The sequence below is a fragment of the Electrona antarctica genome, assembly GCF_951216825.1.
Source record: "Electrona antarctica genome assembly, chromosome: 15".
Classification (NCBI taxonomy): Eukaryota; Metazoa; Chordata; class Actinopteri; order Myctophiformes; family Myctophidae; genus Electrona; species Electrona antarctica.
This window is the reverse complement of record NC_136796.1, coordinates 8,127,506-8,151,805: the sequence shown is the minus strand read 5'-3', so window position 1 is coordinate 8,151,805 and position 24,300 is coordinate 8,127,506. Positions and strand designations below refer to the sequence as shown.

The following is a 24,300-nucleotide window of genomic DNA, read 5'->3' as shown; positions in this document are numbered from 1 at the left end:
GATGTGAATGAGGGAGCGATTGAGTGCATTTGACGCCTGTATGGAGTGCATGCAGGGGGGTCAATCTCTTCCCTCAGTCAGTGATTTGACTTGCTAGTCTAAAAAGAAATATAGAGGCATTTCTATATTTCTTTGTCACTGTCAGTAGTTTTCTCATTTCTTTATTTTACACTTTCCTGTGTGAATGGTGAGAGAGAAAGTATTACATGTTTTTACATGAGTTTGTAGACTATCTACTCATTCTTTGGGGCTAGTATGCAAATGAGTATGCGTGTCTGTGTGAGGTGAGAGGAGACTGCAGTCAGAGTACAGAGTGTATCACCCAGAATTTATGACAGTGAGTGAGATTATCTACAATTTAGTAGTTATGGCTTCCACTCCAGTGCACATTGTGCAAAACAAATTCTCATCTAAGAATATTCCCAGAATTTCAGAAAAATGGCATCAGATTCAAGTAAAAATAGGTCGACAGCTGAGAACGAGTCATATTGACAGTGAGGAGATGAGCAGGAAATTGTCCGTACCATTGTCTCCTGTGTCAGTACTGCCCGATGAGAAGATTTCCGCTGATTGCAGCACAGACAACCAGTGCATTGACACTGAGGGTCACAGCAACAACTCAGCACAGACTGAGGTGGACAACAGGGACGTGAGAACATCTGAGCAGTCAAAACCTGGGCTACAAGCAGACTGTATTAAAGAGGAGCTGGGATCGGTCCGGCGCCTGAAAAGGGACTTGATCAGTGAATTGACTGTGTCGACGAGGGCACACAGACATTTTCTGCGTATGATTGAGACGCAGTTGAATGAACTTTCAGTGAGGGAGAAACAGTTGATCGGTGATCTCAGTGACAAGGCTGCACACAGCCACAGTTTACATGGAGGTGATGACATCTACAGAAGGACAGCAAGCCCCAATCCGGCCATGAGCGGCAGCAACCTGTCACAGGAGGAAGTGAGGGGGGACGCTGTCATGATGCTGAACTCTCTTGGCGATAGTCTCACTGTTCTTCGTGGGCAGATTTTTGTGATAGAGAATATTGAGCGGGAGAATATTGATTCAGCCGATATTACGTACCTGGCGGAGCGTTTGGCTGGATTGGCTGCTCAAGAAAAAGACTTGGTTCGATTGTACAATGACCATTCTGATGCGTTGAAAGAGCTGGAGAGCAAACACTGCCGTGACAGAGCTGCTGGACGCACGGAGAAACGTGTGTTACCGAGTCACGACAGGCAGAGTGGGAGTAAGAGGAAGTACGTCAACAAAAGTGATGAGGATTTTGAACAGGACAGCAGTGATTGTGAGAGCCATTCCGGCACTCGCACACGTTCAAGCCGGAGACGTGTGAAAGACTCCAGGGGGGCCTTGAACGAATGCCCATGCAGATCAAAGAGGCCCACACCTGACATTGATGATAACTGCCCCAGGATGCTCCCGATGCTGGGGAAGGGCAGACATATGGAATACAAGCCATGGGCGTCCGTCGACATGACTGACATTGTGCGTCAACTTCCCCTTTTGCGGGATGGTGCGCACCGCTGGATATCGAAGTTTGAGGACCTTTTGACTGAGACAGAGCTAACTGTGGGTGACTTAAAACAACTTCTGGCAAATCTGATTGACATAGACGGCCTAGATGACATTCTTATCCGTGCGGGACTTCGACTGTACGCAGGCACGACGGCTGGAGACGCAGACCTTTTCTTGAGTCACAGAGGAGCACTATGGCGTGCGCTGAGAGTCTTGTACCCCACTGTCGTGCATCCGGATACGATTACGATATCTCCGCTGGGGGTCTCCGAACCACCACGCAAATATGTCGCCCGCGTGTACCAGGAATGGATGGATGCCACAGGAAAGGACCCTGAGCGTAGCGATCTTGAACGGTCTATTGTCTACTCAAAAATTGAACAAGGTCTTCCTGAGAAAGTCAGGGCCAATCTGCAGACAGTGGTTGGCCTGGCGAAATTGCCCCTTGCTCTGTACGTGGATCACATTGTACACTGCGTTGGACTTGCTCGCAAGGAGGCAGATGAGCAGGAACAAAGTCACACAGAAATGGTTCGACTGCTGACCAAGACCCAGTTGGAGGTCGCACAACAGATCATACAAGCGGCTGTCGTGACAGCTGGGGTTGAGCCCCAGGCGGCTCCTGACCTACCCAGTGCACCCAGGGTTGACAAGACTCAGCCCGAACAGTTTCGTCCACATAATCCCAAGCCGAGTGGACCACGTTATTACACAGGCTGTTATAGGTGTGGCGATGTGACGCACTTGCAGCGTTTTTGCACGGCTGTTTTGCCGAATAGCCCGCTGCCACAACAGTGGGAACCTCCACAACCACTTCTGCCATGGAGAGTACGAGAGACTCCTGGTTTCGTGGGGCCACAACAGAGGACGCAGTGGCAATGGGGATGTCAGCCACCTGTGCGACCCTATCAGGGGGCAGTGCAGCCACAGACACGTCACAGCCCGGAAAGCTGGAGGATGAGAGGTGTTTGCCATAAATGTGGGATATATGGTCATTTTTCTGGACAATGTGATCAGAAACCACAATGGGAAACTTTGAGGGAAGTCAAGTTGACCGGACCTCATGGATGAGAAGGACAGCTAAAGGAGAAGTGCCATGCTCTTCTTTTGACAGTTGACTTGACACGCCCCTCTCTATTGAAATGTGTGTGTGAAAGGGGACACCGCCTGATTGAGTGCATGAGTGAGTGAGACGAGGGGGGTCCCTCTCCCCTCTCTGTTCGACTGTGTGAAGTGAGTGAGTTAGGTGAGTTATGTTTGAAGGGTTGAGAATTGATTGAGAATAATGTATGTGAGTGAATGAATGATTGAATGTACTTCATACTAGACTTACTTCAAAAAGGTTCTAGCTATGTCCGGTGAAATATTGCTAGTAGGAGCCATTCTAAAAGTGATAGCTAAATGAGCAAATACATACAGAGCTACGTGTGAGGAATTGCAATGACAATTTTAGCATGCTCTGACGGAATGTGCTTTAGGGGAAAGAGGGGGGAGAGAGCAATTTCCTTCTCACCCTAAAATAAATACCTTGTTTAGTTTCAGATAACAGGGAGAGGGCTCTAGGGACCTCCTGTGGACCTCCTGTCCTGTCCTGTCCTGTCTTTACCTCCTACCTCTGTTTGACCCGCTGTGAGCTGTTTATTGGGGGTGCTATTTAGAGAAAAAGATGGGAAGAAAGTCTGCTTTTGGAGTCTGATGTCAACAAGTAGGTCGCAATTAAGGACTACATTTGTAAGGGTGTATTATGGTGTGAATTTTAAGTATTGGTTTTAGTCAAAAGTGTCTGTTTGTGTGTAGGGTAATGGAGGCGACGGCTTACAGCCTTACTGCATAACGGTGATCACAGGAATTCGCCACCCTGTGTTCTGAGCACAAGACTTGCTGGTAGCATACTGAGGGGGATTTGACCCATATCTCCAGGAGTGGAAGTTTTAACCGGGGGATCTAGACCCACGGTTGAACCTTTCAGGGTTAAAGCAAGCCAGCCCCTCAGCTCAAAACACCTGTCCATCAATACGTTTGGTGACGTGACATCAGTGAATTTAGTTAGTTCAGCGACACTATTTATGACTCTCATTTAATAGTCTCATTGTAATCTCTCAACACCATGGTTATTACATTCCTTTGCCATGCCAGAACTAGGGAGATTAGCAAAAAGAGTGAGATTAATGCCAGAGAGGTCATCTTAGTGACCAGTAGCTTGTAGTGTCATCAATATCCTAAGAAATGATTGGGGATATTTGTAGTGGGAGCCTGTATCCTTTTAATAGGTGTAAAGGAGAGGGACATCATGGATCATGGATTCCTGAAGGTGTCGAAAGTGACATCTGACTGCACCAAAAGACACCTGAATCAGCTTCTACCGTCGGAAATCAATAGCAGGTGACTTTCACAGACCTGTGTTCGCTACAGGAGGTGTCGGATTGAACGCTATTCTGCGGCTACGGCCCACGCCAACTGGTTCTCCACCGTGATGGAGGAGAGGAGCGTGCTCCTTCTGCTCTGGAAAGAGGAGGAGCGTTCCAAGAGGAGGAGAGGTCCAAGGGAGACCGTTCCAAAGTTCATGTTACAATGGAGGAAAGGAGCGTTTCAATGCTTTTGCTGTCATAATTGATATGGCTAAGCAATAAGCTGTTCACTAGAAGCCTTGTGATTGCTCAAAGGAGATTCTACTGCCAACTGCAGTTCAGCTGTGGTTCATTGGTGCTGGAGCATATGGTGACAAAACTGTCTGCTTCGAACCTACAGATCAGAGAGCTGTGCTAGCTCTGAGAATCAAGAAGGATGTTCCAAGCGTTTTTATTCTATAGGCGAAAAAAGAATTGTGGGAACCATTTCCCTAGCGCGTTGAACGTTTGAACAATTTGCGTCATGAAGGGAAAAAATCGCGGTTCATCTGAATTGTGATTAATGTTGGAAAATGTTGTTCTAATGTTTGTGTTTTGTTGTATTCTGTGCTGGCAGGTCAAAATAGATATAACAAGGTACTGGAAATAGTACTGTTAAAGGGATGGTCTAACCATTTTGTCATGCTTTGAGTGTTAACTTTTCATTTTACAGGTATTTGTATTCAATCAATATAGGAATTTGATTTAGTCTAAACAGGATGTAATCAATATAGGAATTTGATTTAGTCTAAATAGGATTTCAGTTAAATAAGGAGTTTAATTTCTGTTTTAAATATGGTTCAGTTTCAGGTCTGTCATACAAGAGGTACAACGGAACAAGCCCCATGCTGGTTCGGTTCTAATTTGGTACAATATAGATAGTTAAAATAGTTGTTTGAAAATAATAGTTGATGGTAATAATATGAGTTCATTTTAGATAACTTCCTTAAGTATCACAGTGAAGTCCAATTAAGGAATGGGAATTATATTCTAGTTAGTAATACAAATGTTGTTTGATTGTTAGTTAAAATAGGCCTACATTAGGATAATGAGTTAACGTCAGAAGATGTGAGTGAGTTGGTATTGGAACCTGTATACACATGCACTAAATTGACTCGTCTGCCTGGGGAGGCAGGGTTCACAGGGGTCGCCTCTGTGTGCTTGTTTATATGGGTGGAACAGACCAAAGTACTGAACATTACCAAGTACTAAAACAGGATGAAGTAACCCGTAGGCTTTAGGTTATCGAGTAATATATTGCAGACAATGTTGAACTGATGGAGTCAGTATAATGTTACTATGTTAATAGTCACATATAATATTGATACAGGTTGGAACTCACCATGAGTATTACATGTTAGCTCTTAGTTTGTGTGCAACTTTCCGAGTGTCGGATGGATGGTTTCTGCAGGGCCATTCATCCATTATTCCATGAAAGTTGCTCACTAACTAAGAAGGGGGGGAGAAGGGAATATTATATTATTTCTTATTAAGTCGATATTGGAATCCACTTCCAAACAAATATTGATGTCTATACAGGTACAGGAATCAGCCTATCTAATGTTGGGGAACAAATTAAAAATAGTATAGTAATTAGCCTAGGAACAGTTCACTTGAATTTATTTTATCTGGGTGTGACAACAAACAGCTTCGGACTGATAGGGTCATTGTCTAACAGATTGATTTTGTTCATTTTGTTTTGAGTTTTGTGTCAACCTGACTGTGTTTCATCTTCACATTATCCAGGGGGGAAGAGGGTAATTACCTACGAAGGGAGACCGTTTGGGGAATTTGAACATTTTGGGATTTTTTGAAAAAAAAGAAAAAAGTGAACATTTTTTTTGGAAAATTAATTTTGGTCATTTATAAAATATGAATTATGTCTGGGGAATATTTAATTCCCCAGAAGGGGGGTCTGATGTATATTTTGATAGCTTATGCATCTCAACATATGTCATAATTGTACACATAATACTTTGGCTTATAGGAGGTCACATTGAGTCCCATCTGGGATAGCCAGTCACTAAAGGTGGCGCAGGGACACTTTGGGATAGTCAGCTATCTTAAATAACAGCTGTGAGTTCTTCCTGTCATATATAGTAGGCTCAGTGACTTTTACCACCCAAGGAATGCGTTCAACAGAAAGACCCCTGTGGTGACTGATTGCTGACTCTGTGGTAGCTTGTTGACTAAGCCTTGAGGGTCAACAACACACACACACACACACACACACACACACACACACACACACGCAGGAACAGGGTGACACCCACATGTTAAGACTGTATAAGACAGGTAGGGGATCAGTAGAAGAGTGTGAGTGAGATACAGAGAGAGACAGAGAGAGAGAGAGACAAGGGGGGCCCTGCATGAGATGCAGGCCTCAATATGATGGAACGATGATATCTGTAACCTGTCTGTAACTGATTGCTGACCAATAAACGGAAATAAGGATTATGTGCCTGCCTGGATCTCCATATTCATTCTCAACGAGCAACTTAGAAAAATCTCCACAGAACCCTGAGGAAAAGACACATCATACTTACCATCAAAATATGTTTTTGACACTTCGGTTCAGAAGTTCATCATAAACCACCCCCCCACTACATTCCAAGTCATCCCAGCAGTTGGGCAGGCATTACGTTGAAAGAGGAAAAAAAAGGAGAGCCCAACATAGTGTGAGGGGGGTGATGGGGCTACAAAATGAGGTAACAATTAGTCTGTCGTCCACACACACACACACACACACACACACACACACACACACACACACACACACACACACACACACACACACACACACACACACACACACACACACACACACACACACACACACACACACACACACACACACACACACACACACACACACACACACACACACACACACACACACACACACTGATGATTTAGGCCATGTTATCTGCTATGGTGTTGATCCACTGACGGTGAAAACTTGTGCTTCAGTTCAGTATGTTGACAAGCTTCATGGAGATGCTAATTTTCCTTTCCAGCTCGATTTGGCACCTGTCCACAGAGTCAAAACTACTAGTAACTGGTGTACTGATCATGGTATTACTGTGCTTAACCGACCAGCCAACTGGCCTGACCTGAACCTAACAGAGAATCTAGGTTGTATTGTCAAGAGGAAGGTGTGAGACATAAGACTGAACAATATAAATTAATTTACGGCTGTTATCAAAGCAAACCTGGGCTTCCATAACACCTCAACAGTGCCACAGGCTGATCACCTCCATGCCACGCCCCATTGATGACATTTGTTCAAAAGTAGCCCAGACCAAGTATTAACTGCATACATTAATATACTTTTCAGATGGTCAACATTTCTCGTTTTTTTAAAAATCATTTTTTTAGTGGTCTCGTAAAATATATGAAAGTTTCACTTTTTGAATTATATTACGGAAGAAAATTAACTTTTACAAAATATTCTAATTCATTGAGATGGACCTAAATAACTCACCATGTTGGTGGTGTATTACTGTACATTAATTATTAAAGGTTAATTCAATGGAAAAAATAAAAAGTAGGTTAGTAAAGTGTGCATGTTTGTGTGTTAGTTACCTAGTGCACTCATATGTTTACTTGGCTGTGATGTCCTTGCTATACAAGTGCAGGGGAAGTTGATACTTACCATCAAAATATGTTTTTGACACTTCGGTTCAGAAGTTCATCAGACAGGTCGGGGGGTCGCTGTAACTTAAAAGGGATATAAAGAACTAATAACTTTGAAGGGGCCTCTCCTGACATCTTAAATATGCCGGTTGGGGGATAAGATACAGCTAAGGGGGCCTCTCCTGACATCCTGTTTGCCAGTTACCAGTCACTTTGCTTTTGTACTTTGTCCGCGGACACTTCAATCAAAACCTTCTTTTGTACTTTTGTACTCTCGTGTGAAACTTTCTTTCTCGTCAATTCTCAGTTCTTATTCCTTAGTGAGTTAGTTTTCCACCACAGTAATCACTTAATGTCCTCCCTTTACTGTCATCCATTATCCTGAGTGAATGTCTGTCCCCCATTAACCTGAGTGGACATCTGGTGTCCTCCATTAACACACTAGGTACCCTCCAGCTACTGTAAATTAGCCCAAATGCAGTTTGTGTTCCTGAATACTATAACTAGTAACTACTAAAATATTATAAATACTAATATATAAACATCCCACAGAACATTTGAGGTTTTCTTGACTTTGTAAAACAAAATATCAGTTTATAGGTCAAATCATAATCTATCAATAATCGCATCGTGATTATATAATACATTATAAGATTATAGGCCATGGTATTACAACTATGATGGCTCTAATTAGCAAATACCTTGACAAATAAAAGCCTGCGAGTGTCCAGGAAACAATTCATAATACTTGACTTATAATACTTCATCTTATAAGTCATTGTGTCGAACTGAGTGCAGTGACCTCAGTATGTTGAGAAAGGAGGATAAATTAAGTGAGGTGACATCTAAACATTAATGGACAAACACCAGATTACTTACTTACTTGTTAAAATAAGTAATCTGTTTAAAAGAGCAATCACCTAAAAAAAAAAAAGAAACCTACTCAAATTCTACATGAGGGGAGAGAACAGATGGAGGTGAACGGAACACTGACCGCCCTCCCTCCCAGTGACGTTCCACAAGGAAGCGAACTAGGGCCTTTACTGTTCCTAATACATAAACAATTTACAATTTACAATTTAGGCATTTAGCAGACGCTCTTAATCCAGAGCGACTTACAATAGGCAAGAACAAAAAGCATGGGAATACATCACATATGTAACAAAATGCATTTATCGCGAAACATGCGTAAGCTAAGACCGTGACTAGAACATATCTATATAATGACACTATACATATAAACTATAACTAGAACATATCTATATAATGACACTATACATATAAACTACACATATGTGCTATACTATGCTGTACATATATACTATGAAGTGCTATGACTACATACAATGCACTTATTGTGCTGTCTACATGACATGCTATAAGTCTGTTTCAAATGCTATATAAGTCTAAGAAGTGCTGTCTAAGGGGGTAGGGTAAGTGCTATGGGCCATGATGGAGTCTGAAAAGGTGGGTTTTCAGACTACGGCGGAAGATCGGGAGTGATGCTGCAGTTCTGATTGCAACGGGAAGTGCATTCCACAGTTTTGGGGCCAGAAGGGAGAAGAGTTTGGGACGTGTGGAGCGTTGTCCCGGCGTTTTTAGTGAGGGTACTTCCAGCTTCCCTGCGTTGGCTGATCTGAGTGCGCGGGAGGGTTTGTAGGGTTCAATCATGCTGGCAAGATATGGGGGAGCCATACCTTTGGTTGCTTTAAATGCCAACATGACATCAGCTTGTGACCACAATTTGTTCCTGTTCGCGGATGACTCGGTCCTGCTGGTCTCGGACAGGGACAAATTGCAGGTTGAATAGGCCCTCAGATCTGAACTCGGTAGAATCTGCACCTGGCTCGCTGATAAACTATCATTACACCTGGGAAAAACTGAATCCATTCTCTTTGGATCAAATAATCTCAGCAGGGTCGACGGCTTCTCAGTTTAAGTGGGTGACTGACAATATTATCACAAGAAAATACAAAATGACCTAACTAGGTTCCATCCTGGAGGCAAATCTTTCCTGTGATAAAATGGCTACCAACGTAATAAAAAAAGTCAACCAAAGAACAAGATCCCTGTACAGGATCTCCTGACTGGTCAGCAAAAATACTTTGAAGAGCACCTCAAAGGCCCTAAACAAGGCTCCAGAAATCCAAAAACATCAGTGGTCAGACTACTATTTGGCCTTACTCGCAGAACCTGACCTCACCCCCGCTCATCAGAACCTGACCTCACCCCCGCTCATCAGAACCTGACCTCACCCCCGCTCATCAGAACCTGACCTCACCCCCGCTCATCAGAACCTGACCTCACCCCCGCTCATCAGAACCTGACCTCACCCCCGCTCATCAGAACCCGACCTCACCCCCGCTCATCAGAACCCGACCTCACCCCCGCTCATCAGAACCCGACCTCACCCCCGCTCATCAGAACCTGACCTCACCCCCGCTCATCAGAACCCGACCTCACCCCCGCTCATCAGAACCCGACCTCACCCCCGCTCATCAGAACCCGACCTCACCCCCGCTCATCAGAACCCGACCTCACCCCCGCTCATCAGAACCTGACCTCACCCCCGCTCATCAGAACCCGACCTCACCCCCGCTCATCAGCACCTGACCTCACCCCCGCTCATCAGAACCTGACCTCACCCCCGCTCATCAGAACCCGACCTCACCCCCGCTCATCAGCACCTGACCTCACCCCCGCTCATCAGCACCTGACCTCACCCCCGCTCATCAGAACCTGACCTCACCCCCGCTCATCAGAACCTGACCTCACCCCCGCTCATCAGAACCCGACCTCACCCCCGCTCATCAGAACCTGACCTCACCCCTGCTCATCAGAACCTGACCTCACCCCCGCTCATCAGAACCTGACCTCACCCCCGCTCATCAGAACCTGACCTCACCCCTGCTCATCAGAACCTGACCTCACCCCTGCTCATCAGAACCTGACCTCACCCCTGCTCATCAGAACCTGACCTCACCCCCGCTCATCAGAACCTGACCTCACCCCTGCTCATCAGAACCTGACCTCACCCCCGCTCATCAGAACCTGACCTCACCCCCGCTCATCAGAACCTGACCTCACCCCCGCTCATCAGAACCTGACCTCACCCCCGCTCATCAGAACCTGACCTCACCCCCGCTCATCAGAACCTGACCTCACCCCCGCTCATCAGAACCTGACCTCACCCCCGCTCATCAGAACCTGACCTCACCACCGCTCATCAGAACCTGACCTCACCACCGCTCATCAGAACCTGACCTCACCACCGCTCATCAGAACCTGACCTCACCCCCGCTCATCAGCAACCTGACCTCACCCCCGCTCATCAGAACCTGACCTCACCACCGCTCATCAGAACCTGACCTCACCCCCGCTCATCAGCAACTTGCAATGCATGGGCCTGGTCTACAAGATTATCTACACCACTAAGATACCCATGTACCTGTAAAAAATACTTCCTTAATGTCAACAATCACTTAATGTCACAATCACAACACCAGAGGGAGTTCCACAAACCACGTTCAACCCAGATTTGGCTCAAACATGATTTTCTTCTTTTTATTTGCATAGAAGTGAATATTTGTATGTCTTTAAATGTTCTGATGAATTGAAAATGGAGGACCCTGCTTTTTCTGATTTTATCCTCTTAGCAGTTGTTGTATTGACCTGTACTTTCCTTGAACTGTACCCATTCTGCAAACTGATAATACAATTTTCAATTAATCAGCATATTGTTCACAGACATTGATGTCAAATATCCATTTGATTATTAAAACAAAATGTTGTGACAGTACTTTATATGGCTCAGTAACAAAGTATTTTCCTATTAAAAACCAAATAAAATCAAACAAAACAATTCAATTATTGTATAAACTCGCACAATTTTATAAATAAATGATCCTCTCAGTCAACAATATTCTTCTAAAAAAAATAAGACACATTAGTGTAACATAATAACAGGACATGACCGGTCATTGCTGGTGATAGAGGAATGCTGTGACCTAAAATATAAAAACATATAGACTACTATCAAAATAACATTGAGATCATGGAAATATAACTTAAAAAACAAGTTTTGCTTTCCTGAATATTAGTACGTTGTCAGAGCCGTGTTTATGTTGGCGTCTACAATCAACAAGCTGCCAGTGGCCAGATACTAATAAACAGGAGAGTTAAAATGGTGCAATGGCTCAAAACTGTGTGGCTCAAGACAAGAGGGATGAACCTCTGCGATATCAAATCACCTTCCCGTTCTGTTCTCCCTTATGCTGACAAAGCACTTATGACTCGCTATAGGGGGCTACAAAAGGGGACATGGATCTTTGTTCATGCTCGCACCTCAGGGATTTTTGGTCTGTCACTTTGATTTTGTACTTTGTCCGGGGACACTTGATTAAAACCTTCTTTTGTACTTTTGTACTCTCGTGTGAAACGTTCTTTCTTGTCAATTCTCAGTTCTTATTCCTTAGTGAGTTTTCCACCACAGTAATCACTTTATGTCCTCCCTTTACTGTCATCCATTATCCTGAGTGAATGTCTGTCCTCCATTAACCTGAGTGGACGTCTGGTGTCCTCCATTAACCTGAGTGGACCTTCCGTCCAAAATCACTGACAATGTGGAAAGTCCAGGCTGTCCAGCAGCTCTTCTTCCATCAGCACCTGTGATGCTTCTGTCCCTCCATAACATTTTAAATGTATACAAATTCAATAACAGTTTGGATGTAGTGCTAATCTCAAGGAGGAAAACCTGCTGGTAGTTCACTAGTTTGTACATTCACCAAAGAATAAAAAGTCAAAGAAACAAACGCAGTGTCATTGTGAGGCTGACATGATGCAAGCCAAGGCTCCACAGAGGTCAGGCTCAGAGGAATTGCAATGACTAGCACCAGTGTGAGACGAGAGAAGAGGATAAAAAACAAAAACAACAAAAAATAACTACAGGTAGTCCTGGGCCGTGGCACAGCGGGCCAGGCACCTTGGCTGGCAATCTAGTCTGGCAGTGTGCCGCGTGTCACCCCCCCCCCCCCCCCCCCCCATCTCTCTCCCCATTTCCTGTCAGCCTACTGTCTGTCCCTCCATAAAAAATATAAAATAAAGGCGAAAGCCACAAAAAATACATTTAAAAAAATAAAAATAAAATAACTACAGTAGAGCGTAGTGATTAAACTGTGGCTGGTGAACAGTAAACACCAAAGCACCAGTGGGTGTTATAAGAGACAGCGTTTCCCGGGACATTATTGCGGCTGCTGTTGTGTTTGCATGTCAGGCCAGACTCCTGCAGGTGCATTGGTGGTATAGGTGCCTCCAGACATCACAGCCTGCTGAGAGGGAGGGGGAACACTGTAGTTTACATACTGTGAGTACATGGGGTGTTGCTGCACTGGAGCTTGGGGAATACCAGCGGGCCCAGTTCCATGTGTCCAGTATCCACCTGAGACATTACTGTTCTGGGTCCCAGTTCCAAACGGATATCCATGTGAGACATTACTGTTCTGGGTCCCAGTTCCAAACGGATATCCATGTGTGAAATTATTGTTTTGGGTCCCGGTTCCAAACGGATATCCATTTGTGAAATTGTTTTGGGGCCAAGTTCCGGGTGGATATCCATGTGAGACATTATTGTTTTGGGTCCCGGTTCCAAACGGATATCCATTTGTGAAATTGTTTTGGGGCCAAGTTCCGGGTGGATATCCATGTGCGAAGTAAGAGTTCTGGGTAGAACCAGTGTTGTGGGTCCCAATTGAGGGCGAATATCCAGGTGTCATATAATTGTTGTGGGTTCCAATTGAGGGCGAATATCCAGGTGTCATATAATTGTTGTGGGTCCACGGTCCGGGCGGATATCCATGTGTGAAATAAGGGTTGTGGGTGACTTGACTGTAAGGATAAACTGGGGTTCCATAGCCTGTAGCTGGCAGGGAGGTACTGGGGCTTACGGTTGTTACGGTGGGCTGGCCGTTTCTGTAATCGCTGTCATTAAATTGCTGACTAGCTGGCTGAAGAGGAGACACGGTGGTGTTACTAGCCTGCAACACTTGAGCAGTCTCTGTTTGAATGACTGTGGTCGGACTGTGGTCGGACTCCTCAACAACAACTTTGGCAGCCACGCTTTCCGGCATCAACTGCTGGTTCTCGGAGTTCGTGGTGTCATCGTCTGCAGGCTTTGAGGCTGCAAATTCACACGTCAGCACGTTGACACTTCGGTTTGGTTTGGTGATCGGAATTTGACACTTTGAGTCCAATTGTATCCTGGGCTTTACACGACCTACAGAGATTTGAGCGACCACAATCTCAGTGATCTTTTTATTTGTTATTTTGCACTTTTCTTGCCTAGGAGAGCCATCCTTCTGTAACTGCTTGGCTTGCACTGAAGATGTGCGTCTAAACTTTTCCTTGTCAACGATGGGTGTTATCGGTTCACTAGAGGGCAGGTCTTTGTTGGCTGGAGGGGACATGGTCACAGAGGTCAACTTCAGAGATGGCGAGGCTTGTTTAGTGCCCGACGGGGTGGACTGAAGGTCCGGCTGTGGCTCACGTTCAGCCAGTGAAGGATCTATGAAGCAAGGAGTGGTTGACGGCTCAGTAGATGCAGGTGAGGCTGACTTTGTTGGAGAGCATTCAAGGTTAAAGGAAGCTAATATTTGAAGTGTGTTCAAGAGCAGCTTAAGTTTTCGCTCAGGATGCACTTGTGAAGGTTCACTGTGCGGCACTTGAGAAACAAGAGTTGTAGGTGATATGGGTTCTACTTTAACTTTGGCCACATGGTGTTGGGGAGAGGGACACTGACGGGTTTCAACTTTCACTCTGACCTCTTGGTTTTGAGTAGAGGGACATTGGCTACTTTCTACATTCACTTGGAGTTGGGGAGAGGGACAGTGGCTGGCAGGTGATGAGACGTTCAAATGAGGACCTGAAAGACTGTCATATGTTTCGCTGCCATCATGAGACTTTGAAATTCTTCTCCGCTTGTCTGTCTCTCCATCTCCATTCAATGACACGTAATCTGATTCCAAACCATGTTTCACAGTTTTCCTCATTTCTTGGGGAGAAAAAAAAAAGACAAATGATGTTTGTTAGGACCAGACTGTCACACATATTCAATACACAAGCATGACAAACATGACTTCCATACAGCTACAACTGCAGACATCAAGAGGCTGTCTGGGGAAATCAAATTCAATGTAGGGCTATAACAGGCCAATGTGAAAAGGGTGGGATATATTCCTCAGCCTAGTAGGAAAGTCTGTGAAAGATTTCACGTAAATTGCACGCTGTGTTCATGATTTGAGGCTTTTTGTTGAAAACGGGCCAATCCTGCAAACTTTGAAAGCCAATGTTAGCCAATTAGGATGGAATATGAAATATCGGACAGATCCGTCTTGAACACATGACTATAGAGATACTGTGGACAGAATCTGGAGGAGTAATAATGTGGAGTAATAATAAGGAGTAAAAATGTGTTTTACAAAAGTCGGCCTCCTGGTGGCGCTATAACAGGCCAATCTGGAAGATATGGGGCAGAGGTTCATCGTTGGCATCCAGGGAGTGTGTGTGCAAAGTTTGGCATCGACCGGGTTAACGGTGCCGGAGATTAGCTGGTAACAGACGGACGGACGGACACACACACTGACGGAGTGCAAAACATACTCTCTCAAAAATTGCCCATCATCTTTAACAAAATAGATTTCCATGGGATTATTCAGAATAAAGATGTAGAGTGCACAGCAGATTTGGCCGATTCTTTTTAAATGCCTGCATCTCGTATCTTGGCTAGCCTGGCTCCAGCCCTGAATCGCTAGCCACACCCATTAAGAAAATATGTTCTGGCGATTCAGAATAATGAAGTGAAACAAAATGAAAATTCAGATAATGAAGTGAAATGAAAATTGTCAGGCTAGTCCATGGGTGCACATGGGTAGTCTGTGTGATTCCTTCACTGCGTTTAATCAGAGTTATCTCTAAGGTAAATTAACACTGTGCATAACTTAAAAATAAGTTAATAGACTGAGCATCAAACCTTTTTTTGCCTTTGTTATCAATAGCTATAAGAGTACAGTTGGTCAAAACAGCAGGATTATCAGGACAACAACAAGTTCTGTGCCAGTATAACAGTCAGTATTTACCAGTATGTCCAGAGAAACAGGGGTGGGTGTGGTCTTCCCGTTTCACCTCCCGTTTAATGGTGACTGGAAACAGCAGAGAGACAATTTAATTAGACCAATTAAGACAGGATTTTATATTCAACATTCTATGTGTTGGGAGTAATGTTGATCTCACACACCTGTTATGTTTGAGCTGTGAGCGTTCAGGGTTGTGAGACGCTCTGGGATCGGCTCAGTCTTCACGATGGCCAAATTGATCTTTGTCAAACGTGCATTTTCTTTGTTGTCTGTCGCTTCTGTATTGGAAATAATAATAAGATTATCAACTTCCAACAGTGATCACTAGCTGGAACATAATGTGTATTTTGTGTGTGATGTTGGTCCTTGTATACCTTTGCTCTTGTCTGCCTCTGTTGGCCTGGATGACTCCTCTGTGTGAGGAGGGTCTTGTGAACTCTGCTGGTCTGTTCAACAGAAGGCAGAACGATGACATGTCCATCTCATCCTAACATTGTTTTAGTGGAACATAAAGCTTGTCTGTAGATGGAGAGGTTCTCACCTGGTGGTTGTTGGTCAGCAGGTGGACAGGAGGAGGTCACATTCTGTTGTCTCCAGATGTCCTCCAGTATGTGGATGCCTACAGACAATCAATACACTACAGTTACAACACCACACATTACAAACTTAATAGTAATAATAATAATATTAATTCATAATAATAATAATAATAATAATAAAAGACTACTGTACCTTCACTGAATGGAGCCGATTGGACTATATGATATGAGTTCTTGTCAAGCAGTATAACCTTGACAAGAGAAAACAACAAAACATTACAATAGGTAAATAAAAAAAAAGAAAATACAAACATAGTTGAGACCTGACTCAACTGAGTTGTAAAATAAAGTCTGCAACACACACAAGGACATTGTCTGCTCTCTAATCTCACACATATTCACACTACAAGATTAGAAAATAAAGGTACATCACAAACTACACACTATTGTAGTCTGTTGTATATTATTTTCCCTTCGAATGTGTATAGTTCCATTACAGTTTCATCACCAGCTGTAACACAAAGATGAACCCACAGGCAGCAGAGGTTAACTTCAATCTAAATGATTACCTCAGCATCCAATTGGACAATCTGTTCCCATTCAGCGACTTTGCCGATGGCGGCCTCAAAGCCTTCCATCTTCTGTTTGTTATTCCAGTCCTTCCAATTACTGATTTCAGCCATTAAACTGGGGCGCTTCTCCCACTAACACAAACATACAGAACACATTTCAAAACGTAGCTCAACACAGCCACTGTCATATTATTAGTGTGACTAGAATTCGACCGGCCGGTCTCACTCTAGCGCCACGCCATCCAGGAGGCCAGTGTACTGTACCATACTGTACTGTACTGTAATGTACCGCACCGCACTGTATGGTGCCATACTGTACTGTACAATACTGTACTGTACAATATAATGTACCGTACTGTACCATACTGTGCCGTACAGTACCATACTGTGCTGTACTGTAGAAGACAGTACAGTACAGTACAGTGCTGCACTGTACAATACTGCACCATAATAATTGCCATACATATTCTGAAGAAAACCTGGAGACTGACATTCAGTAATTGGATGTAATGATCAAAATAAGAACATCATAATGATGTGTAAAACAGAAGAAAAAGATCCACATGTTGGTGACCCCTGCTTGTAAAAAATGTTATATTGTGAGAAGCACTGGAGAGGCCACTGACCATGTACTTGAGCTGGTGATCGACGCTGGTGATGTGTCCACAGATGTGGCTGAGTTGGACAGTCTCTTGGCAGCTACGACACATGTAGAATGGGTAGAGTTTCTCAGATTTGTCTCCACACAGACACTCCAGCACTGAGCTCAGACCTGAGACACACACACGCACTTTTATTTCGTTTTTATTTGACAAAATTGTCAGTATATTTAGTCAGTTTTAGTCATCATAGCTTAGGTCTTTTTTCCATTTAGATTGTCAGAGAAGAAAGGTAGTCAACGTACATTATTCGTCATAGTTTTAGTCGACAAATCAAGACTGCCTGGGACTTAATTAAGACTTATGAATGATGTAATACTTGACACTTGAGGCTACAATATCCTTGTTGACAACCCTTGCGTAAACAAACACTCACCTACGACTTGCTTTCTCTCAGCCTCTGACAGCTTCACTTTGAGGAAACAGGACACACGGCTGGTATTCACTTCCCCTGTGAGAGACAGACAAGTCAACCAATAGATACAAACTTACACACAGAGTGAAACATGAAATCAAATCAAATCAAATCTAATCGATGTGACTCAATCCACACGTACCTGCTGAACTGTATTGGCGCACCGGTTGCACAACAGGCTGCTGGTAATATCCACTGTCAAAGAACATCTGTTTATCTGGACATTCCAGTGCAGTCTGTGTTTCCTCTACTTTTATTCTTCTTCCCTCCCTTGGTTCTGGGTCCTGTGGTTGTATACCAGGGTGTTGAGGTGCTCTCTGACTTGTACCAGAGTACCGAGGAGCCATGGATCGTGTGCCAGAAGCCTGAGGAGCCTGCTGCATTGTACCAGGGTCTGGAGGAGCCTCCTGCCTTTGATTTGTTTCATTACCTATGGATGGAGGAAAGTGATAGTTGGTGGTCTGAATGCAAATAAACATGGTCAGAAACGGATGGAGATTAGAAACTGAAAACAGGCCTGGGCCATGGCTCAGTGGTCCAGGCACCTTGGCTGGCAATCCAGTCTGGCAGTGTGCCGCGGGTTCGACTCCCGATCCCGACGGCCTTTACTGCATGTCTTCCCCCCATCTCTCTCCCCATTTCCTGTCAGCCTACTGTCTGTCCCTCCATAAAAAATATAAAATAAAGGCGAAAGCCACAAAGAAACATTACAAAAAAAAAAAGAAACTGAAAACATGATATGGGCTGACAAAAAAAACTTTTAAGCTTTGCACCCATTAATTAATTCCTTCAGAAAACCAAACCTTAGCTGGACCAGAGCTCAATGGGATCCACCGATTCACTCAGTTTATCCCACATTGGCTGAAAAGCAGCTAACCTTTGTTTCACTAGGACTTATTTTGATATGGATGTGAAAAGCATTTTCAGCTCGTCTTTAATGGACAGTAATATGATTGGTCATATTAATACGTTTACAGTTTCTTATAATATTGTACGCTCGTCGGAACAATTCATGTGTGACATTTATTTTCTTTTATTTGTTGTGTTCCATAGGAATGATTTATTTGTATTTTGTGGAAAATTATTTTATTTACAGGTACAATTCTGGGCCCTGCTTACAGGCCCCTTAGAGTAGACCCTCTGAGAGGTCTTCTAGCTGTTTGCCTGCATACAAAGTTGTTGTCTTGGTTTGTTCAAGGCTGAATTCAGCTGATGTTTTAAGAAAGGATGGTTGGTGCATTTACCATCAGGGTGATGTGAAAGTTCATGTAAACCAGTTGACATGTCCTGGTGTTTCAGGCTCTCTGGTTGAGGATCAGTTGCAGAAGGTGAATCCTGTGACCCTCTCTTCTGTCTCAGGATGGCTTTTATTTTAGCCAGAGCTAAAGGAGAAAGAGCACAAACACAAATCAAAACCCAAAGCTCTGCACTAAACACCCAGGTTATTATAGTTAACTGAAACTACTAAGAAACCTTTGAAAATAAAGCTAAATTAATAAAACTAGCTAAATGAACTAAAACAAAAATAATACTAAACTATAAAAACTTCACTTCATCCGTAAAACTAAAATCAAATTAGAATCAAAACCAAACTGTAACACTAAATAAAAACCAAAACTGAACAAATTATACACATTTCTAAACCACAATAACTGTCATAGACAGATGATGTTCCATGCATGGGAAAAAACACTTGTATGATGATGTATGATAGGAGCTCCCCTCACTTCACACAGCCAATCAAATAATCACATTACATGCTACAAACACACCTACACACAAGGCTGTGCATAGGAGGGTCTGGCGGCCCTCAAAAACAGCTGCTTTAAAAGTATAATGAGACATTCAAGAGCAGAATAACCTTCCAAATAGACTTCCATCCTGTGCCTCGCTAACATTCTGCTCCAAGTCCTACCATAAGTTCAAAAAGCAGAGATCCCCCCCCCCCCACACACACACACAGATAATGTGAGGAGGAGACAAATGCAATTCTTACAGCGTCCCTAAGCGTCCCTAAATGGTCTCCGACACCTGAGACGGTTAAGCTGAGAATAGGACAAATGGACAGCAGTCCTTGTCGTGAATCAGCTGTCCTCACAGCAGGGGTCAATCCAGTCCAGTCCACACCAATGCAACTACTTGCAACCATTATCCCCAATGGCAGTTGCAAGGAGTTGCATCGGTGTGGACTGGCCATAAACCTGTTTTAGTATATTTTATTGGATGAAGACAAGAGTGTCCAAAGAGGTCAGTAAAGCACAAACTCAGGCTGCTAGTTGTAACCTAAAGTCCTAAATGGTGGAAATGGAAAGAGAACATTTGGAAAATAGCTAAACAATAAGGGGACAGGTTGCCAAATTGATTAATTAGATTATGATGTTACGTGACTGAAGGTCTATAAAAGATGGGATGAATTTGAGGTGGGGAGTGGACTTTGAGATTCGGGTGGATACGCTGTCAGATTGCATGCCTAACACTGCTTGCTGTATAGTATCATCTTTAGCTGTAATAAACACTATGCTCTATTCTATGCTGAGTCCTTGCATCTGGTGAAGATACATTGCCTGGTTCAATTCAGTTTCTTTCAGGTGTTTTCTGTCCAAGTGCACAGCAGGGTTTTACCTTCTGGTACTTCTGCTTTCGTCAGATCTTCGTACTGTCGTTCACTTCTCATCCTCAGCATCTATGCAAAGAAAAGAGACAGTCATATACTCTGAGTGCGCGCCGATTGGAGAATGTAATATTCTCTACACGTTCATATACACTTATTTTTTCATCCGTTTAACATGTTCTCAAATTCCTCTCTTACTCTCTCAGGGTTTACCTTATCAGGGTCGCGACATTGCTACATCTATCAATGGGCCAGTCAAGCGACTGGTTTCAACCGGTACTTTTGCCCAGTTGTTGCCCAGTATCTCAGAACCTGTCATGTTAGGATCCACCCTTTTTGCTGATTTTGTGGACTCATATACTCGTTGCATTGTGCATTTATTTCATGTTGCCCCAGCTACTCCTTCAGAGCGGTTGTGACTTCATCATTTGTATACATCTTGTGGAATAAATGTCCCATCAGACCAGACTTTTCTCTCAAGTACTTTTTATTTCTCATCTTGTGCATTAAAAACCTCCAAACAGCGCACACGTGCGTGAGTGTTTAATTGAATTATTACTAGCGCTATCAATCTATTCCTCGTGTAACATCTTTTCATATCAGTATATGCCTAGGACATAATTAGTTTAACCGGGGGTCCATGGCCTAATGAAAATACATTTGGGGGACAAAAAATAAATGATGCGAGTTACCTGCGTTCTGTCGCCTGTGTCTTTCTCAGCCAACTCAGTGGCAATCTTCAGGAGCTCCGTGTCCGACAGAGGAGCGGTCAACTCTGGGCGCTTGAACCTCTGAATGAATCATTCATAACATACAGTTAATAAACAAAAACAACCCGTTTCCTAAAACCTATAAAAAAAAACCTTTTCATCACTCACCACGTAGTTTGATCGGTGTAGGGTGCCGAACCTGTGGTGCTTGGTTCCTGCCTTAATCTCACACAGCTGACAATAGATTGCAATCCTTTTCTTGTACATGACGCAAACCAGGAAGTTCAAACCTGAAAGGTCGAGCACAGGTTATTTTACCATTTCTGATATTTTAAAGGAGCATTCAGTGATTTGGGTGATTTGGAAAAATACCCGGTCCACCCGGTAACAAGATGTGCACATGCACACGCTCTACAGTGGGGGAAGTACAACAGACCAACAGCATGTGCACCAAGGCCCGCCCCACTCGATCATGATTGGAGGAAGGCCCCTTTCATCCTGATTGGATGAAGGCTTTGCCACCCAAAGCCCAAACCGAAACTAGGGTTTTTTGACCCCAGGGGCTCACTGGGGATAGGGAGGAACTCCTTATATGGTCAGCACACTTAAAGTAGGGAGGATTATCCAAAAAATAAGAAAAAATAAGTGATATTTGAATTAAGTGAAATCACTGAATATACCTTTAATCAAGAAAGAAAGAAAGAAAGACACCCACCCACTGCAGGTCCATGTGATTTGGGACTCCTGGTGCATTCTGATGTTTCTACAGGGCTGCTCCCACAGGTAGATGCAGGAGACACGGCCGTGGCCAGTGAGAGAAGCAGCCTCTGGGTTGTTTCTACAGGGCTGCTCCCACAGGTAGATGCAGGAGACACGGCTGTGGCCAGTGAGAGAAGCAGCCTCTGGGTTGTTTCTACAAGGCTGCTCCCACAGGTAGATGCAGGAGACATGGCTGTGGCCAGTGAGAGAAGCAGCCTCTGGGTTGTTTCTACAGGGCTGCTCCCACAGGTAGATGCAGGAGACACGGCTGTGGCCAGTGAGAGAAGCAGCCTCTGGGTTGTATCATCACTATTTGACGTCACACGTTTGGAATTGGCTGTAGTTCTTGAGATGGGTGGCGTTGCACTGGAGGTAGTCTGGGTCAGGTGCGACTTGGCTCCAGTAGATTTGCAGATGGCAGATGTTGCCCTGGAGGTGGCTGCAGCACGAGATGGGGTCACAGATCTGGACGTGGTTGCACGCACATTGGATGCTCTCCTACTTTTACCATTTTTACCATCAGCGTGTGGCGTGGCTGTGGCAACGTTGCCTATGGAAATAGTTTTGGCTGCAACTTCAGTTCGGCAGCTCTTGGACAGTTCTGTTAATTCAGCCACAGACTTGGATATGACATTCATTTTGAGGTCTTTGTTCATTTTAAGAGAAACATCCATTGTTTCAGTGCTTGTGCCGTCTGCTTTCAAAGGGAACTTGGCAGTAGCTTTCAGGGATTGGCTTGTGGATGACCTCGACACCGTCTCCTTTAATTAAAATAGCACACAATATTATACAAGTTATTGCTTATTAAACACCTTTCAAATGTTTAGGCAGTGGCACAAGTTCGAATCCGATTCCCTGGCATCCTGGAACAGATATTTCTGTTTCCACATCCACTTGTGTTTAATTGCATTCTGGTAACTAGAGGGTTATAATTATGTTATGCATGTTATCTCATGTCTGGACACTATTGTTTAATTATTGCATACAGAAGATTGCTGGGAATATGGTTATCTAGAGTTGGTAGTAGAACGTTTTTATGTACGACGAGGTGAAGTGGTGTGGGTCAACCTTATTCACTGTGACTTGTGGCACAGTTGATAAGGGATGTTTGTTAATGAATGGGACAACAATACTACAACAATACCAGTACCAGACTTAATATGGATGACATTTTTTGTTTGTTTTTACTATTGCAATTATTATTGTGACTATTTGTTGTTTACAAGTTAATGTCCCCTGCTGATTAACATTGAATGGAATGTCCTGGGCATCAGAGCCGAGTGTACTTGCCTGGGGATGGTAGTCAGGTGTGGATGGAAGGGTTTGTTGGCCCTGGGGATGGATTTCAGGTGTGGATGGAAGGGTTTGATAGCCCTGGGGATGGTATTCAGGTGTGGATGGAAGGGTGTGTTGGCAGTGGGGATCGTACTCAGGTGTGGATGGAGGGGTTTGTTGGTCGTGGGGATACCATCCCCACGACATCTCACACAGTTGGCCGTGGGGATGGGGTGGGCTGACATTCATGTTGTGCATACTGCTTATGTCTCCTGCTCTGTCTAGCTCTTCTTTGGACGTCTTTTGGGTCTTCTCACAGGATGATGTTTCGTTGAGTCGTTGTCTTTTACTCCCAGCCTCTGAACTGGAGTGTTTGTTCTTTTGCCTTTTCTCAGATGTCCTGCTCTCCATTTCGCCATCAAAGTCTCCCCCAACTTCTGTTCTGGCAACTTTTCCCGCATCACCCTCTCTTTCCCGGGCCTTGTCCTGACTCTCACAACTCTGTCTTCTCCCCGTCGACTTGGCAGCCACCCGAATTGACCCACTCTGGACATGGTTCAGAGTGAGTTTCTTTGACTTTTTCGGTCCTTTCCTTTGTTCTTCTGTAGTTGCGTTCACAGTGTCTCTGCCCACTCTGGTGCCTGGATCTGCTCTACGTTCCACAGAGGAGTTCTGAGTGGGACACTTCTTCACAGTGTCTCTGTCCACTCTGGTGCCTGGATCTGCTCTACGTTCCACAGAGGAGTTCTGAGTGGGACACTTCTTCTCATCAGGTTTATGAATACAGGAATCTTTCTCCGGCACCTTTTTCTTTTCCACTGGAACAGTCTGTGGAGTGGGATCATTCACGCCTGGACGCTGTGGAGTACAATCCTTCACATCTGGACGTTCTTTGTCAGCATCGCTCTCAGGCATCTTGGTCATTTTGGGGCCTGTGTCACTTCCAAAGTCTTTGTCTGTCTCCTTCAGAGTTTCTGTAGGGACTGAGAAACAACATGAGGTAATACAAACGGCTTCTGATTAGTGTAGTTTAACACCCTGTTTTTGTTTTTTTTTATCTCCCAAGGCTAATGGATGGAG

General features: G+C 44.1%; 1 protein-coding gene across 1 annotated transcript in view; it reads right to left on the bottom strand.

Annotated features, from left to right (window-relative positions):
- Positions 1 to 11,421: 11,421 nt before the first annotated feature.
- LOC306938282 (uncharacterized protein) overlaps positions 11,422 to 24,300 on the bottom strand; it is a 40,509-nt gene continuing 27,630 nt past the window's right edge. The window contains exons 30-45 of the mRNA XM_079522384.1: positions 23,236 to 24,203; positions 21,902 to 22,706; positions 21,355 to 21,476; positions 21,169 to 21,267; positions 20,488 to 20,548; positions 19,110 to 19,247; positions 18,008 to 18,295; positions 17,827 to 17,901; positions 17,418 to 17,563; positions 16,789 to 16,923; positions 16,413 to 16,470; positions 16,222 to 16,299; positions 16,055 to 16,126; positions 15,842 to 15,958; positions 15,684 to 15,746; positions 11,422 to 14,599 (exon numbers count right to left, since the gene is read on the bottom strand). Of these exons, the coding sequence (XP_079378510.1) occupies positions 12,795 to 14,599; positions 15,684 to 15,746; positions 15,842 to 15,958; positions 16,055 to 16,126; positions 16,222 to 16,299; positions 16,413 to 16,470; positions 16,789 to 16,923; positions 17,418 to 17,563; positions 17,827 to 17,901; positions 18,008 to 18,295; positions 19,110 to 19,247; positions 20,488 to 20,548; positions 21,169 to 21,267; positions 21,355 to 21,476; positions 21,902 to 22,706; positions 23,236 to 24,203 (5,030 nt within the window). The 3' untranslated portion in view covers positions 11,422 to 12,794. The remainder of the gene's footprint in view (positions 14,600 to 15,683; positions 15,747 to 15,841; positions 15,959 to 16,054; positions 16,127 to 16,221; positions 16,300 to 16,412; positions 16,471 to 16,788; positions 16,924 to 17,417; positions 17,564 to 17,826; positions 17,902 to 18,007; positions 18,296 to 19,109; positions 19,248 to 20,487; positions 20,549 to 21,168; positions 21,268 to 21,354; positions 21,477 to 21,901; positions 22,707 to 23,235; positions 24,204 to 24,300) is intronic.